The sequence below is a fragment of the Tachypleus tridentatus genome, chromosome 4 (assembly GCF_004210375.1).
Source record: "Tachypleus tridentatus isolate NWPU-2018 chromosome 4, ASM421037v1, whole genome shotgun sequence".
NCBI lineage: Eukaryota > Metazoa > Arthropoda > Merostomata > Xiphosura > Limulidae > Tachypleus > Tachypleus tridentatus.
This window is the reverse complement of record NC_134828.1, coordinates 9496078-9514416: the sequence shown is the minus strand read 5'-3', so window position 1 is coordinate 9514416 and position 18339 is coordinate 9496078. Positions and strand designations below refer to the sequence as shown.

At 32.9% G+C, this 18339-nt stretch overlaps 1 protein-coding gene across 1 annotated transcript in view; it reads left to right on the top strand.

Moving 5' to 3' along the window:
• Positions 1-1933: 1933 nt before the first annotated feature.
• Positions 1934-18339, top strand: part of LOC143248540 (E3 ubiquitin-protein ligase RNF220-like) — a 39360-nt gene continuing 22954 nt past the window's right edge. The window contains exons 1-3 of the mRNA XM_076496970.1: positions 1934-2279; positions 11669-12293; positions 15480-15603. Coding sequence (XP_076353085.1) covers positions 2220-2279; positions 11669-12293; positions 15480-15603 — 809 coding nt within the window. The 5' untranslated portion in view covers positions 1934-2219. The remainder of the gene's footprint in view (positions 2280-11668; positions 12294-15479; positions 15604-18339) is intronic.

The following is an 18339-nucleotide window of genomic DNA, read 5'->3' as shown; positions in this document are numbered from 1 at the left end:
GAAAAGGATATCATATTTTCACCCCTGTATCTGTATATGTAAATAAATGTGGCTCGAAAAATGCCGACCTAAATGTGATTGAATTAGACACAAAGGTTAGGGCCACCTATCGATCAATTTCTGAACTATGGTTGACTCTAGGCCAAAGGTCAAGTCACATTAAAATTCAACCACATAACTCGAAAATTAATTTATTTTGATTAAATTTAGCGCAGAGTTTAAGCACACCTAATGACAAATTAAATATCTTCTAGTGAATGTATTTTAAAGGCCAAGTTCAGTCTGTTGACTAACCAATTTTATTATAATGGTAGCCAACCAGGATATTGAAAAACGGTCGAAATTCGAGGACAAATTGAAATAGAAGAATAATCTTAGCACGCGAGCCTACTTCTTTGAAAATGAGGAATTATTTAGTGTATATTTTACATTGAGGAATATTTAATATCATGTTTTATATTGATTACTAGAAAACTGAAGACACTGTGAAACAGAAGATTCATTCTTTGGGTGCTTTTCTAATTAATCATTGGCCTTTTCGAGGAGCCCTATAACATCGAACAACTAGAAGTTTTAGAAAAAATTAATTGCTAGTTATATAATAAAAAAGTTGTAAGTATATTGCACTTCGAAATCTTTTATGTATAAGCTTTTATATATATCAAGTTAAAGGTTCAGTTAAGCGATAATATATTCAACTTATAACTTTGTTAAGAACGTTTTCGGGCCCAGCGTGTTAAGGCGTTCGAATCTTCATCCGAGGGTCGCGGGTTCGAATCCCGGTCGCACCAAACATCCCCGCCCTTTCAGCCGTGGGGGTGTTATAATATCCTACTTACAATTCATTGGTAAAAGAGTAGTCCAAGAGTTGGCGGTGGGTGGTGTTGAATAGCTGCCTTCCCTCTAGTCTTACACTGCTAAATTAGGGATTACTAGCGCAGATGATAGTCCTCGAGTAGCTTTGCGCAAAATTCAAAACAAACAAGAATGTTTTTTCTTTAATAATTTGACCTGAAGTGATGACCTCATGTTTCTTCGTGCGCTGCGTCCACTGAAGAGATCGAATCCCGAATTTTTGCATTACAAGTTATCAAGCTTTCCGCTGGTCTTCTGGTGAACAAACAACGTCTCGTATTAGTGTCCATTTTTACTTAACACGATATGCATTTCCAGGAGTCATTGGTGATGACTAAAAACACTCATTGGTGCTGTAGATTAAATGATGACTAAAAACACTATATATTATTCACGCTTATCTTAGTACATGAAAATATGTGGTTAGAAAGGCTTAAACGTAATTCTCAATCCTTTTAAGACCAATAGCGCCATCGTTAAAAATGTTATATGTGCAAAACACAGTGCAACTAACAGACGAATCTGACTGATGGTACACTTTAATGTTGCACTGATTTCTGTGAATAATCAATAGATGGGATAGAACTGAATCAGGTTTTGACAGAAGGACTAAACTTTAAAAATACTTAGAAGTTTTGTCTCCTGTATAATAATGTGGGATATTTTACCTTAATTTAATTACACAGGTTTATTTACAAGGCTCATCACTTCTGGAGATGGTTTCATTAGAATATCACACACACGTGTGCGCGTGGTTATAAAATAAGCACTAGTAAACCTTGATGGACTTCAGGTTTTAGGGAAAGGAACTCTGCCAGTGACAACAGCAGGAGGTCAGATGATACGGCCTTAACGACATTAGCCGTTGGTAATAAATCCCGCTTAACAAGATAGACCAATTGCTGTCCACGATTCCTGGATGTGTGACCCGCCAATCAATGGTCCGCTTGACGGCTGATCTAAACACACGCAGTTTCGTCAACACAGGGCGCGCGCGTTGACCACGCATGAACGTCGGCTATCCAAAAGTGGATTTGCTCACTTTTTCTTCGTTCTCTGGATGGAGTTTTCATCTCGAGATAGTAACCCGAGTGAGGCCAACTCGACGGAAACCGCGCCGTGACGTTGCTGATAGTTCTACTTGAGTAGTCGGAGGTAATGATACTTTAAAGGGACCGCCTCACGGGCAGCCCGAGAGATAGCCAACACTACGGGAAACAAGCACCACTAAGCTGGGTCCTGGCAGGGTGAACAACTCAGACAACGACCGCTCGCCGGGGGCGCTAGTACACCTGTTTGTCACGGCAGTCTGCAGGCTGAGTTATCAGGCGACAGGCCAAGAGACCGGTCACATTAACATTTAGATGGACGACCATGGCGAGTCTGTCAATCAGCTCGTGACAGGTAGCTACAGCTTGGGTCGGGTGAGTGTTTTTTGTGTTGTTTTTGTACAAGTGGTACTGATGCTAATAGAAGCCTGAATAAATGATAGAAATATGTACCAATGATATGCCATTTTGGTGAGTTTAATGTATATACATACAGTGTATTTATAGTTCCAACTAATTAGTCAGTAAAACAAATACTAGAAATTTTAATACGATATTTAATAGGTCAACGTAACCTATTTATCTATGACTAACTGCAATCAAATGGTTCAGTTCATTTATTTTACAGTGTAGTTTCATAAGAGGACCAACATGTTTTACTTGTCTTCTGATTTCTACTATTTTCTTAGGTATTTGTAAAATGATGGAACATGACGTAGTTTAATATAGTTCAAATGGAACACTGGCTTACAGGTATATCATTATTACCGCTGTTAAAGGCGTAAAATATTAAGTTAATATTAAAATAAACTTTAAAAAAATTCTCTCTTGTTCTTTCTGCAGTAATCCTTTTGATTCTACCACGGTTTCGGAAAAACTCTATTATTATGTTTTTACACAGTTTATAAACTCTCATACCTTGTTTTTACACAGTTTATAAACTCTCATACCTTGTTTTTACACAGTTTATAAACTCTCATACCTTGTTTTTACACAGTTTATAAACTCTGTTATCATGTTTTTACACAGTTTACAAACTCTCATACCTTGTTTTTACACAGTTTATAAACTCTCATACCTTGTTTTTACACAGTTTATAAACTCTGTTATCATGTTTTTTCACAGTTTATAAGCTCATACCTTGTTTTTACACAGTTTATAAACTCTGTTATCATGTTTTTACACAGTTTATAAACTCATACCTTGTTTTTACACAGTTTACAAACTCTGTTACCATGTTTTTACACAGTTTATAAACTCTCATACCTTGTTTTTACACAGTTTACAAACTCTGTTACCATGTTTTTACACAGTTTATAAACTCTCATACCTTGTTTTTACACAGTTTACAAACTCTGTTACCATGTTTTTACACAGTTTACAAACTCTCATACCTTGTTTTTACACAGTTTATAAACTCTCATACCTTGTTTTTACACAGTTTATAAACTCTGTTATCATGTTTTTACACAGTTTATAAGCTCATACCTTGTTTTTACACAGTTTATAAACTCTGTTATCATGTTTTTACACAGTTTATAAACTCATACCTTGTTTTTACACAGTTTACAAACTCTGTTACCATGTTTTTACACAGTTTATAAACTCTGTTACCATGTTTTTACACAGTTTATAAACTCTCATACCTTGTTTTTACACAGTTTATAAACTCTCATACCTTGTTTTTACACAGTTTATAAACTCTCATACCTTGTTTTTTTACACAGTTTACAAACTCTGTTACCATGTTTTTACACAGTTTATAAACTCTCATACCTTGTTTTTACACAGTTTATAAACTCTGTTACCATGTTTTTATACAGTTTATAAACTCATACCTTGTTTTTACACAGTTTACAAACTCTGTTACCATGTTTTTACACAGTTTATAAACTCTCATACCTTGTTTTTACACAGTTTATAAACTCTCATACCTTGTTTTTACACAGTTTACAAACTCTGTTACCATGTTTTTACACAGTTTATAAACTCTCATACCTTGTTTTTACACAGTTTATAAACTCTGTTACCATGTTTTTATACAGTTTATAAACTCATACCTTGTTTTTACACAGTTTACAAACTCTGTTACCATGTTTTTACACAGTTTACAAACTCTGTTACCTTGTTTTTACACAGTTTATAAACTCTGTTATCATGTTTTTACACAGTTTATAAACTCATACCTTGTTTTTACACAGTTTACAAACTCTGTTACCATGTTTTTACACAGTTTATAAACTCTCATACCTTGTTTTTACACAGTTTACAAACTCTGTTACCATGTTTTTACACAGTTTATAAACTCTCATACCTTGTTTTTACACAGTTTATAAACTCTCATACCTTGTTTTTACACAGTTTACAAACTCTGTTACCATGTTTTTACACAGTTTATAAACTCTCATACCTTGTTTTTACACAGTTTATAAACTCTCATACCTTGTTTTTACACAGTTTATAAACTCTGTTATCATGTTTTTACACAGTTTATAAACTCATACCTTGTTTTTACACAGTTTATAAACTCTGTTATCATGTTTTTACACAGTTTATAAACTCATACCTTGTTTTTACACAGTTTATAAACTCTGTTATCATGTTTCTACACAGTTTATAAACTCATACCTTGTTTTTACACAGTTTATAAACTCTCATACCATGTTTTTACACAGTTTATAAACTCATACCTTGTTTTTACACAGTTTATAAACTCTCATACCTTGTTTTTACACAGTTTATAAACTCTCATACCTTGTTTTTACACAGTTTATAAACTCTGTTATCATGTTTTTACACAGTTTATAAACTCATACCTTGTTTTTACACAGTTTATAAACTCTGTTATCATGTTTTTTACACAGTTTATAAACTCATACCTTGTTTTACACAGTTTATAAACTCTGTTATCATGTTTTTTACACAGTTTATAAACTCATACCTTGTTTTACACAGTTTATAAACTCTCATACCATGTTTTTACACAGTTTATAAACTCTCATACCATGTTTTTACACAGTTTATAAACTCTCATACCTTGTTTTTACACAGTTTATAAACTCTCATACCTTGTTTTTACACAGTTTACAAACTCTGTTACCATGTTTTTACACAGTTTATAAACTCTCATATCTTGTTTTTACACAGTTTATAAACTCTGTTACCATGTTTTTATACAGTTTATAAACTCATACCTTGTTTTTACACAGTTTATAAACTCTCATACCTTGTTTTTACACAGTTTATAAACTCTCATACCTTGTTTTTACACAGTTTATAAACTCTCATACCTTGTTTTTACACAGTTTATAAACTCTCATACCTTGTTTTTACACAGTTTACAAACTCTCATACCTTGTTTTTACACAGTTTATAAACTCTCATACCTTGTTTTTACACAGTTTATAAACTCTCATACCTTGTTTTTACACAGTTTATAAACTCTGTTATCATGTTTTTACACAGTTTATAAACTCATACCTTGTTTTTACACAGTTTATAAACTCTGTTATCATGTTTTTACACAGTTTATAAACTCATACCTTGTTTTTACACAGTTTATAAACTCTGTTATCATGTTTTTACACAGTTTATAAACTCATACCTTGTTTTTACACAGTTTATAAACTTTCATATCTTGTTTTTACACAGTTTACAAACTCTCATACCTTGTTTTTACACAGTTTACAAACTCTCATACCTTGTTTTTACACAGTTTACAAACTCTCATACCTTGTTTTTACACAGTTTACAAACTCTGTTACCATGTTTTACACAGTTTATAAACTCTCATACCATGTTTTTACACAGTTTATAAACTCTCATACCTTGTTTTTACACAGTTTATAAACTCTCATACCTTGTTTTTACACAGTTTACAAACTCTCATACCTTGTTTTTGCACAGTTTATAAACTCTGTTACCTTGTTTTTACACAGTTTATAAACTCTCATACCTTGTTTTTACACAGTTTACAAACTCTCATACCTTGTTTTTACACAGTTTATAAACTCTCATACCTTGTTTTTACACAGTTTATAAACTCTCATACCTTGTTTTTACACAGTTTACAAACTCTGTTACCATGTTTTTACACAGTTTATAAACTCTCATATCTTGTTTTTACACAGTTTATAAACTCTCATACCTTGTTTTTACACAGTTTATAAACTCTCATACCTTGTTTTTACACAGTTTACAAACTCTGTTACCATGTTTTTACACAGTTTATAAACTCTCATACCATGTTTTTATACAGTTTATAAACTCTGTTACCATGTTTTTACACAGTTTATAAACTCTCATACCTTGTTTTCACACAGTTTATAAACTCTATTACCATGTTTTCACACAGTTTATAAACTCTCATACCTTGTTTTTACATGGTCTATAAACTCTGTTAAGATATTTTTTTATAGGTGTTATTGATGGTTATTCAGCCTAAACACTCTAACAGGTTGTACCCAGGTTCTAGTTTCCTTGACTGTTGGTTATTTGGTAAAATTCTGTTAACAGTTCTTAGCTTCTTACAGTAACACTGTTCATTATTCCTTCAATTGTCTTAATAGACTTAAACACAGATTGTACTGTCCTTGATGGTATTGCTGCTATACTGTTATAACCAGTTTTACACATAATATTAACTCTCTTAACAGGCTTTACCTGCATTATATTGTCATTGCTAATGGCTGTTCAACTAAATCCTGCTAACGAGATTACACATATTATAACCTCGGTTACCAGGCTTTACATGCATTATATTGTCATTGTTAACGATTATTGAACTAAGCTTTGTTAACAGGTTTTACATACTTTATAAACTCTGTTAAGAAGGTTTGGTTTACCTGCATTATATTGTCACTGTTGATGTGATTCAACTAAATCCTGTTAACAGGTTTTACATGTATTATCAACTTGTTGAACAGGTTTTATATGTATTATATTCTCATTGTTGTTTTTTTTATTTAACTAAATCCTGTTAACAGGTTTTACGTGTATTATAAGCTTTATTAACAGGTGTTAAATGTATGATATTGTCATTGTTGATGATTATTAAAATACATCCAGTTAACAGGTTTTACACACATTATAAACATTGTTAACAGGTTTTACACACATTATAAACATTGTTAACAGGTTTTACACACATTAGTAACATTGTTAACAAGTTTTACACACATTTATAACATTGTTAACAGGTTTTACACACATTATAAACATTGTTAACAGGTTTTACACACATTATTAACATTGTTAACATGTTTTACACATATTATAAACATTGTTAACAGGTTTTATACACATTACAAACATTGTTAACAGGTTTTACACACATCATTAACATTGTTAACAGGTTTTATACACATTATAAACATTATTAACAGGTTTTACACATATTATTAACATTGTTAACAGGTTTTATACACATTACAAACATTGTCAACAGGTTTTACACACATCATTAACATTGTTAACAGGTTTTACACATATTATAAACATTGTTAAGAGGTTTTACATGTATTATATTGCCATTGTTGGTGATTATTCAAATAAATCCTGTTAATATGTTTTACATACATTATAAATCCTGTTACCAGGTTTTACATTTATCATATTGTCGTTGTTGATGATTATTCAAGTAAATACTGTTAACAGCTTTTACATAGATTAGAAACTCCGTTAGCAGGTTAGACATGTATTATATGGTTATTGTATATGGGTTTTGAACTAAATTCTGTTCATAGGTTTTACATCATTATAAACTCTGTTAACAGGTTTTACGTCATTATAAACTCTGTTAACAGGTTTTACATCATTATAAACTCAGTTAACAGGTTTTACATCATTATAAACTCAGTTAACAGGTTTGACATCATTATAAACTCTGTTCATAGGTTTACATCATTATGAACTCTGTTAACAGGTTTTACATACATTATATACTTTGTTAGCTGATTTTACATGCATTATTTTGTCATTGTTCATGATTACTGAACTAAATCCTGTTAACAGGTTCTTGATACATTATAAAGTCTGTTTACAGGTCTTAAGCGGGCTACAAGCAATTTTAACAGGCGTTACACATATTATGCTGTAAGTGATTATTATTTGTTTCGTTTACGTCACTAGTATGCCTATTTTCATGTTGCTACTCTGTATAGTTTATGGAATAAAAAGTAACAATAAGTAATAACAAACTTATTAATTAATAGAATAGGCTTAAGATTATTTGCTTCTTTCTTTCATGTTTTTTGCGAAATTCGTTGGTTTTCAGAAATATTAATAAACTGTTAATTTGATTCAACAATTTTAAAATATTGCAACAACACCACGTGTTGTATGAACTTTTCTTCGAGTGTAAATTACTTGTTCTGTCACAAATGTTTGCGAAGTTGTAAATCTTTAGGGTAAAATATTGATTTATCATCTCGGCAAAGGACACACAATGTACAAGCTCTGTAGATTTACAATACAACACCGTGTGTGAATAACTGGAGAAAGTATGTAGATTTACAATACAACACCGTGTGTGAATAACTGGAGAAGGTATGTAGATTTACAATACAACACCGTGTGTAAATAACTGGAGAAGGTATGTAGATTTACAATACAACACCGTGTGTGAATAACTGGAGAAGGTATGTATATTTACAATACAACACCGTGTGTGAATAACTGGAGAAGGTATGTAGATTTACAATATAACACCGTGTGTGAATAACTGGAGAAGGTATGTGGATTTACAATACAACACTGTGTGTGAATAACTGGAGAAGGTATGTAGATTTACAATATGACACCGTGTGTGAATAACTGGAGAAGGTATGTAGATTTAGAATACAACACCATGTATGAATAACTGAAGAAGGTATGTAGATTTAGAATACAACACCATGTATGAATAACTGAAGAAGGTATGTAGATTTAGAATGCAACACTATGTATGAATAACTGAAGAAGGTATGTAGATTTAGAATACAACACCATGTATGAATAACTGAAGAAGGTATATAGATTTAGAATACAACACCATGTATGAATAACTGAAGAAGGTATGTAGATTTAGAATACAACACCATGTATGAATAACTGAAGAAGGTATGTAGATTTACAATACAACACCGTGTGTGAATAACTGGAGAAGGTATGTAGATTTACAATACAACACCATGTATGAATAACTGAAGAAGGTATGTATATTTAGAATACAACACCATGTATGAATAACTGAAGAAGGTATATAGATTTAGAATACAACACCATGTATGAATAACTGAAGAAGGTATATAGATTTAGAATACAACACCATGTATGAATAACTGAAGGTATGTAGATTTAGAATACAACACCATGTATGAATAACTGAAGAAGGTATGTAGGTTTAGAATACAACACCATGTATGAATAGTAGGGAGTTTGCAGCAACAGGACACGAACCTTGGACTCTTTGATTGACTACTGGGCACATTCTTCTGGTCAGTGGAAGGAAAATATAAATTTATTTATCTTTTTTAATATTTCTACGTTTCATTTATGTAAAGTAACATTCTGCACTGTTGAGAACATGTTTTAAAATCAAGGGTTGGATTCCCGTCAGTGGACTTAGCAGATAGCTCGACGCGGTGTTGCTATAAAAAAACACACACATATAAAAACATGTTTGTTGTGTTTTTTATTTTCATTTTCTCTTTTTTGGAAATATTATGACCCAAGTTTATTTTTTGAGTTTAGTAAAATAATTGGTATCTTCATTTGCGTTCATTGTAGTTTCGGTTTTACTTTTTATTTGTGTTACTTATTGTCTAGATGTCACTAATGTTGCTTCGAATAAGTTTTTAGTTTCAAGTTATTATTGAATTATAAACCTTTCCTCCAGGCATTCGTTTTAAATAAACCAACAAGACAATCATTAAAAACCTAGTGGGTTAGTTTCCAGGATACGGCTTAAATTAACACTGTTTGTGAAAACGGAACGTATTAAAGTATTTTCCATTCGAAACACGATATTACACGAGAGACTCCAGTGATATCCAGTTTCTCCAGAGCTGTGCACAGAGAAGATATTGGTTTGAATTTCATTTTCTTATGAAGTGTTTGTTACGGCTTTTGTTATAAGGAAAAGATTAAAAAGTACATTAGACGACAAAAAGTAATATACGGTTTGCATATTTAATGGGATTGAGTAATTTCTTTTACAGATAATAACAAAACCTGTCCATTGGTCTCGCCAGTTAAATAATAAAGCGTAAAAAAAATACAACCTTATGCTGTCATCAAATAGCTCGTTCCATGTAACTGTATATTCACTCTTTAAAAAGTTCAAATGTTTGTGTGTACTTTTCAAGTTTGCGTGTATTTCGAAAGTAAAGGCAACATGTTACTAATTATCTCCGTGAAACTGTATTGGTTTCTTTGTGATACGTCAGTCAGTATAAGTAATATTTTAAATATAAATGTAGATACGTGTGAGTTGTTATGTTTCGTATGTTTTAAAATAATCAAAAAATACTCTTTATTTCGACTAACTTATACACATGTGTTTTCGATTTTCCTTTTATTTAATTTTGTTTGTGTGTATCAATTACAACGACTTTGAATGTTTTTTAGGTTAAAAATCTCATGTAAAAAGCATGGCACGTATAATTGTTAATATCTTAATACATTAAAATAAAACTGAACAGTTACGAGTCTGGTCAGAGCAACTTTTGAAAATAGCCAGCCGTCAAGGAACCTTAAATAATGTTTTAAAACAAACAATAAAGTTGTTTGTTTTATTTCTGCAGAGATTAGTTGATATTTATCTAACCCTAAAAGACTACAAATGTAAATGTTTTCATTATATTAAGTTCACTATTTTTTTTTTAATTTTGCGCAAAGCTACACGAGGGCTATCTGCGCTAGCCGTCCCTAATTTTGCAGTGTAAGACTAGAGGGAAAGCAGATAGTCATCACTATCCACCGCCAACTCTTGGGCTACTCTTTTACCAACGAATAGTAAGTAGGATTGATAGTCACAATATTATGTCCCCACGGCTGTAAGAGCGAGCATGTTTGGTGTGACAGATTTTCGACTCATAACCCTCGGATTACGAGTCGAACGCCTTAACTCACCTGACTATGTCTGGCCAAGCCCACTATTCATAAAAGTCGCTGAGTAAGGCGGCTGGTAGGTGTCAGTGTTTTTTGTCGAGCGGTTATAAAATAGGTTTCAGGAAGTTAACATTTTAAAATATTCATACTGTTGGGTAGTAGATATGATTTTTGCAAAGCTTTTAAAGTTATGACCGCATGTATATTGACAGCTCAAAACACGTGGCACGAGACATTTTAAAATTGTTGTAGGCATTGAATTAATAAGTAAAGTAATTTCTGATCTACTGTTTAAAAATAAATCACATCTTTCTCGGTGCTAATCGTGTCTGTTCATATTTAACACCGTGTTTAATCTTAAGCTAAAAGTATTGGATTGGACGGTTCCTGAGCGTTTATTTCAAGTCACCTAAGAGTCAAATAAGGAATGGACACCAAAGGTAATGTAGCTTGTTTCCTTTTACTGAAGTAGTGTCTCGTTTTCCAATTTCTTTTGCGATTCTTCAGTCTTGGTCAAACTGTCCAGTTAGATGGTAACTTCAGGCAAAATCTCTTTTTTTTTTAGTCGTCTACTTTGCAATGATTTGGTTAATAAACACTTCAGAGCAGAGAATACGTTAACCATTTCTATTTTAACTGACTCTCTATTATGAACCTTTATCCAACTTTTACAGAAGATTGGCCAGCTTGATAAACAGTTCTCCAGCGGTAACTTTCACGTTGCGGACAGGACATCCCCTTATCTGGTCAGCCCCTTACTTCGCACAGCGGGGACTATGGAACAACAGACTCTCTCGAATGTGTTTTCTTCAACTTTCGGCAGACCACCATGCTTTCCTTTTGCTTTGTTTTACAACCAGCCTCATGCCTATTCGTTTCTAGCTTCTCACGCTTCGTCAGCCACCTTATCCGCCGGTCTTCCGCACTACGACCTTAGCCGTCAGATGGCGCTGTTGAATTCGACGACAGGTGGAGCTTTTTATCCAGTTAATTCTGTAAAGACAAACTTGACTAGTTCATCAACAAACTTAGAAATAAAGGATGGAAGTATGAATGGGTCGACGACAAAAGAAACGAAAATCTTTCACTGGCCTCGATGTCATCCTACTAATTCCACTGCAATGCCACAATGGCCTCGATGCCATCTTCGCCCTACCAATTCAACTATTACTCCTCAAAAAGGGTTGGATTTAAGGTCTCCGGAAGCAGTCGGAAGAGTTCACTCTAACAAATCTTTGAGTCCTGGAAGTGACCTTGAACTTTCTTCTGTGAAAGTCAAAGACGACAACGAATTCGCACGTGAGTTGTTTCGATTCTTATTTTGTGAAATATTTAATGATTTTTTGTGAATCTGTGTTTGTGATGTCTTATGTTTTTGTTCACCTCAGTTCTCTGTTAAAAGATTTTAATTTAGATTTCGGACAAGTTATTATTATTTTAAGATAATACGATCAATGGTCAGTTCGTAAAGTTAAGACTTTTTTTTTAACGGGGGTTAAGAATCATTTTAATTATCTTAAAATTCAATATTTCATGATAACGAAATATCCTTATAATCGTCTCCCACTAGAACAGTCTTTGGTTTTACAACGCTAAAATCAGGTGTTCAATTCTCTCGCTGGACACATCAGATAGCGCTTTGTGGCTTTGTTTTACGAAAAAAATACACACACACATCATTATAATTTATGTTAATGGCCAATTTATAAATAACAAATTCTGTTCTTATTGCCATTACGTTTGTCTACTTCAGTTTACTAGAATTTATTTATTACTATCATTAAGTTTGTATGATTCAGTTTAAGAGAAACACTTTATTACTGCCATTAAGTTTGTCTGATTCAGTTTAAGAGAAACACTTTATTACTATCATTAAGTTTGTCTGATTCAGTTTAAGAGAAACACTTTATTACTGTCATTAAGGTTGTCTGATTCAGTTTAAGAGAAACACTTTATTATTGTCAATAAGTTTGTCTGATTCAGTTTAAGAGAAACACATTATTACTGTCATTAAGGTTGTCTGATTCAGTTTAAGAGAAACACTTTATTACTGTCATTAAGTTTGTCTGATTCAGTTTAAGAGAAACACTTTATTACTGTCATTAAGGTTGTCTGATTCAGTTTAAGAGAAACACTTTATTACTGTCATTAAGTTTGTCTGATTCAGTTTAAGAGAAACACTTTATTACTGTCATTAAGGTTGTCTGATTCAGTTTAAGAGAAACACTTTATTACTGTCATTAAGGTTGTCTGATTCAGTTTAAGAGAAACACTTTATTATTGTCATTAAGTTTGTCTGATTCAGTTTAAGAGAAACACTTTATTACTGTCATTAAAGTTGTCTGATTCAGTTTAAGAGAAACACTTTATTATTGTCATTAAGTTTGTCTGATTCAGTTTAAGAGAAACACTTTATTACTGTCATTAAGTTTGTCTGATTCAGTTTAAGAGAAACACTTTATTACTGTCATTAAGGTTGTCTGATTCAGTTTAAGAGAAACACTTTATTACTGTCATTAAGTTTGTCTGATTCAGTTTAAAAGAAACACTTTATTACTGCCATTAAGGTTGTCTGATTCAGTTTACTGGAATTTCTTTAATACTGCCAACTGCCATTAAGTTTGTCTGATTCAGTGTGAGAAATACGTAAATTTAAATATTATAACTATATTAGCCCTGAGAAATAACATACAAGTTAGGGCTCGAATTTTAAAGAATCTGGAGTCACTTGTAAGGTAATATTAAGAATCTGGAGTCACGTGTAAGGTAATAATAAGAATCTGGAGTCACTTGTAAGGTAATACTAAGGATCTGGAGTCACTTGTAAGGTAATACTAAGGATCTGGAGTCACTTGTAAGGTAATACTAAGAATCGGGAGTCACTTGTAAGGTAATACTAAGAATCTGGAGCTACTTGTAAGGTAATACTAAGGATTTGGAGTCACTTGTAAGGTAATACTAAGGAAGTAAAACTGAAAATGTCTTGAATGTTTCTGTGCCAAAAGTAGAAGACGTTAAGCGTAAGCTATCTTAGTCAGTGAATAGTTTTGAGTCGCTTATGAGCCACTGACAGGTAATAAGATCTGATTTAATGGATATTCCAATAATGTAGTTCATAAACACAAACAAAATGTGTAGTAAATAGCTGGTAAGTTGTCTGATTGAAAACAGGCCCCGCATGGCCAGGTGGCTAAAGCTCTCCAATCGTATTCTGAGGGTCGCGGGTTCGAATTCCCGTCACACCAAACATCCTTGCCCTTTCAATCATGGGGGCATTATAATGTGACGGTCAATCCCACTATTCGTTGGTAAAAGAGTTGGCGGTGGGTGGTGATGTCTACCTGTCTTCCCTCTAGTCTTACACTGCTAAATTAGGGACGGTTAGCACAGATAGCCCTCGTGTAGCTTTGTGTGAAATTACAAACAAGCCAAACTGATTGAAGAAAACCGTCCTTCATTCCTTTACTTTTATAAAACCTTCTTGATGTAAGCCTTAAGAAATAACTGATAACACTATATAACACAAATTTTCTTCCTGGATAGTATGTGTTATTTCTTAACTGCTTATGCTATAAAAGTACAGAAAATGGCAATTATTCCCTTCAAACTTTGCTTTTGTGACCTGGATAATGAAATTTAGAAATTAACCTATTTTCTGTGTAAAAACGGGCAAATTTTCATTTACATAAGCTCTGAATAAATAACATATGACTCAAGATTTACATGTATTTATACTAAAGTTATACAAAAATGTTTAGAAGTGAGTAGTTTTTCAAGATTTGCGACTGTAATGTAAATCACTTTCACGTGTCAGCCCCCAAATATAGTCTCCCATCATGTTTTCGTTATACACTCTCAGGTCACAAAAGCCAAGTTTGAAGAAAAAAATAGGTTTTCTCCATTTACTTTAGGCATAAGCAATTGGGAAATAACACTTTCTGTCCAGGAACAAGAAAAGGTAAATATTTTATTATATAGCGTAATTGCTGTGGATCTAAAGTTTTGGGACAAGTAAAAACAACAAACATCTTGTTTGTTTCCCGATGTCTATCAACTCACCTAGTTGTCCTTATTATTGGTCAAAGACCTATACTGTTCCACGAGGACAGTAAAGAATCGAACTTCATGTTTTTCAGTAACTATTAATAGGTTTAACAGCCAATTTTATTGTTTCTTAAGAGGAATTCTACAAACACACGTTTAAAACAATGATAACATAAGTTTGTAAGTATATTTAAAGGTACGAAAATAAAAGTGAACCATGCAGTTGATAAACCAGTCACTTCAAGATATTCACGAGTTACACAATAGGTTTTATGCCCCAGATTTTAGTGTTGTAAGACCATAAAACTTTCAATAACTCGCAGGGGGCGCTTTTTTAATGTATTAATCTCTTTTATTGTTTTGTTAAATTTATTTGTTTTTTGAATGTAAAATTAGAATTATTGGCTTATCCACATAAACAAACTGATACGTTTCCACCAGCCACGACAAGGAGGTCGTTTACAGATGGTCAACCGTACTGTCCTATTTGTGGAATTAATCTCCAATCTTATGACCTAACGGAGCATGTGCAGCAAGAGATGAAACGTTTACACGAATTTTACCGGTAAGCACGGTTTGAAAATAATATGTTTTAAGCTGTTTTGGAAACATTATTAACTGTTAACGATATTTTATTCGTTGCTTCGACTTACTGCTAAACACAAACGGGCCCCGGCATGGCCAGGTGGTTAAGGCACTGGACTCGTAATCTGAGGGTCGCGGGTTTGAATCTCCGCCACACCAAACGTGCTCACTCTCTCAGCCGTGATGGAGTTATAATGTGACGGTCAATCCTACTATTTGTTGGTAAACGAGTAGCCCAAGAGTTGGCGATGGGTGGTGATGACTAGCTGCGTACCCTCTAGTCTTACACTGCTAAATTAGGGACGATTAGCGCAGGTAGCCCTCTTGTAGCTTTGCACGAAATTCAAAACAAGCCAAACCATTTTTAAGCGCTGAGTATTGTAACGGGTAGTAAAACAAAGTTATTCGATATGGTGTAATATGTGGACAGTATTGGACGATATGTAAACAAGTCTGGAATTTGTTAATCATCTCCTGTAAAAGAAAATCACGTGTGAACCGTTAACACACCTGAGGTTGAGGTGAATAAATACATTAAGATGTGGAACATGGATGTAGGTTGAAGTGAATAAATACATTAAGATGTGGAACATGGATGCAGGTTGAGGTGAATAAATACATTAAGATGTGGAACATGGATGCGGGGTGAGGTGAATAAATACATTAAGATGTGGAACGTGGTTGCTGGCTGATGTGAATAAATACATTAAGAATGGAACATGGATGCAGGTTGAGGTGAATAAATACATTAAGATGTGGAACGTGGTTGCTGGCTGATGTGAATAAATACATTAAGAATGGAACATGGATGCAGGTTGAGGTGAATAAATACATTAAGATGTGGAACGTGGTTGCTGGTTGAGATGAATAAATGCATTAAGATGTGAAACATGGATGCGGGTTGAGGTGAATAAATACATTAAGATGTGGAACATGGATGCGGGTTGAGATGAATAAATACATTAAGATGTGGAACGTGGATGCGGGGTGAGGTGAATAAATGCATTAAGATGTGGAACACGGATGCAGGTTGAGATGAATAAATACATTAAGATGTGGAACGTGGTTGCTGGCTGAGGAGGATAAATACATTAAGATGTGGAACGTGGTTGCTGGTTGATGTGAATAAATACATTAAGAATGGAACATGGATGCAGGTTGAGGTGAATAAATACATTAAGATGTGGAACGTGGTTGAGGTGAATAAATACATTAAGATGTGGAACGTGGTTGCTTGTTGAGGTGAATAAATACATTAAGAATGGAACATGGATGCAGGTTGAGATGAATAAATACATTAAGATGTGGAACGTGGTTGAGGTGAATAAATACATTAAGATGTGGAACATGGTTGCGAGTTGCGGTGAATTAATACATTAAGACCAGCTTGCTAGCTTACCAGTCCTTTCTAATTAAAGTGAACTTAATTTAAGCAACTATAATAATATTAGATAAATAAATGTTAAAAAATACAAATGAAAGTGAATTATCAATCATTACCCTAATTCTCATTGGTAATTTACTTAAGTATATTTCAAAATAAATATAGTTCACTTAACATTAGTGCACATTATAACGGTTGTTGTTCATACAGTTGACAATATGGTTAACGTCTCAACAATTACTATATCTGTCGTATATCAGCCAGCCTTATGAGTTCTGGTATGAGGCGAGTGGTCTCACTGGCACTGAGCACGGCAGATATTGATATATTATGAAGTTTTAATAAGCATGTATGAATCATAACAGCTTCGACTGTGTTTATTCTTAAGAACTAGAAATGCGTATGGTGTTCGTTACGAATGTTCTAAGAAAAACAAACATACAATTAATTTTGATTCTTCGGTGTTATCTTTAAAGTGAAAACGAAACAATTACTCCCATAAAGGTTAATTCAATATTAATGATCTAACTGAAAACTGGTTCCAAATTTGGCCAATTCAGTTGCACTTGTTCAGATCTGAGAACATTTAAGTAACAAAATCCCTTTTTTCTTTGCAGTTTCTGGACTTCAAAATTAGAAATTTAAACTTTAAAATCCAAAACGAAAAAAATGTTATCGAGCAAGTTATGTTTCTGAAGTATTTCACGTATATTAATAAGAGTTCCAATCTTATAATACAGACACTAGGACGTTTCTGAAGTATTTCACGTATATTAATAAGAGTTCCAATCTTATAATACAGACACTAGGACGTTTCTGAAGTATTTCACGTATATTAAAAAGAGTTCCAATCTTATGATACAGACACTAGGACGTTTCTGAAGTATTTCACGTATATTAATAAGAGTTCCAATATTATAATACAGACACTAGGACGTTTCTGAAGTATTTCACGTATATTAATAAGAGTTCCAATATTATAATACAGACTCTAGGACGTTTCTGAAGAACAAAATAATCATTTATTTACTAAAGGTCCTAAGTTACATTACGAGTTTTTGTTTTTATTGTTAACACTAGTAGAACATCTAGTTTAATTATTGATTGATACTAAAGTAGTATAGATTACAGGTAATAAGTAACACGTAATATTATGTTCCGTTTATTTTAATATTATTTGATTTCTCTGATATATAAAACTTTTTCAGACTGAAGAGTAGATGATAGTCATTACTATAACATCACAAGTCTTAGCTGTGAAGAATAGATACTAGTCAGTACTATAACATCACAAGTCTTAGCTGTGAAGATAGATACTAGTCAGTACTATAA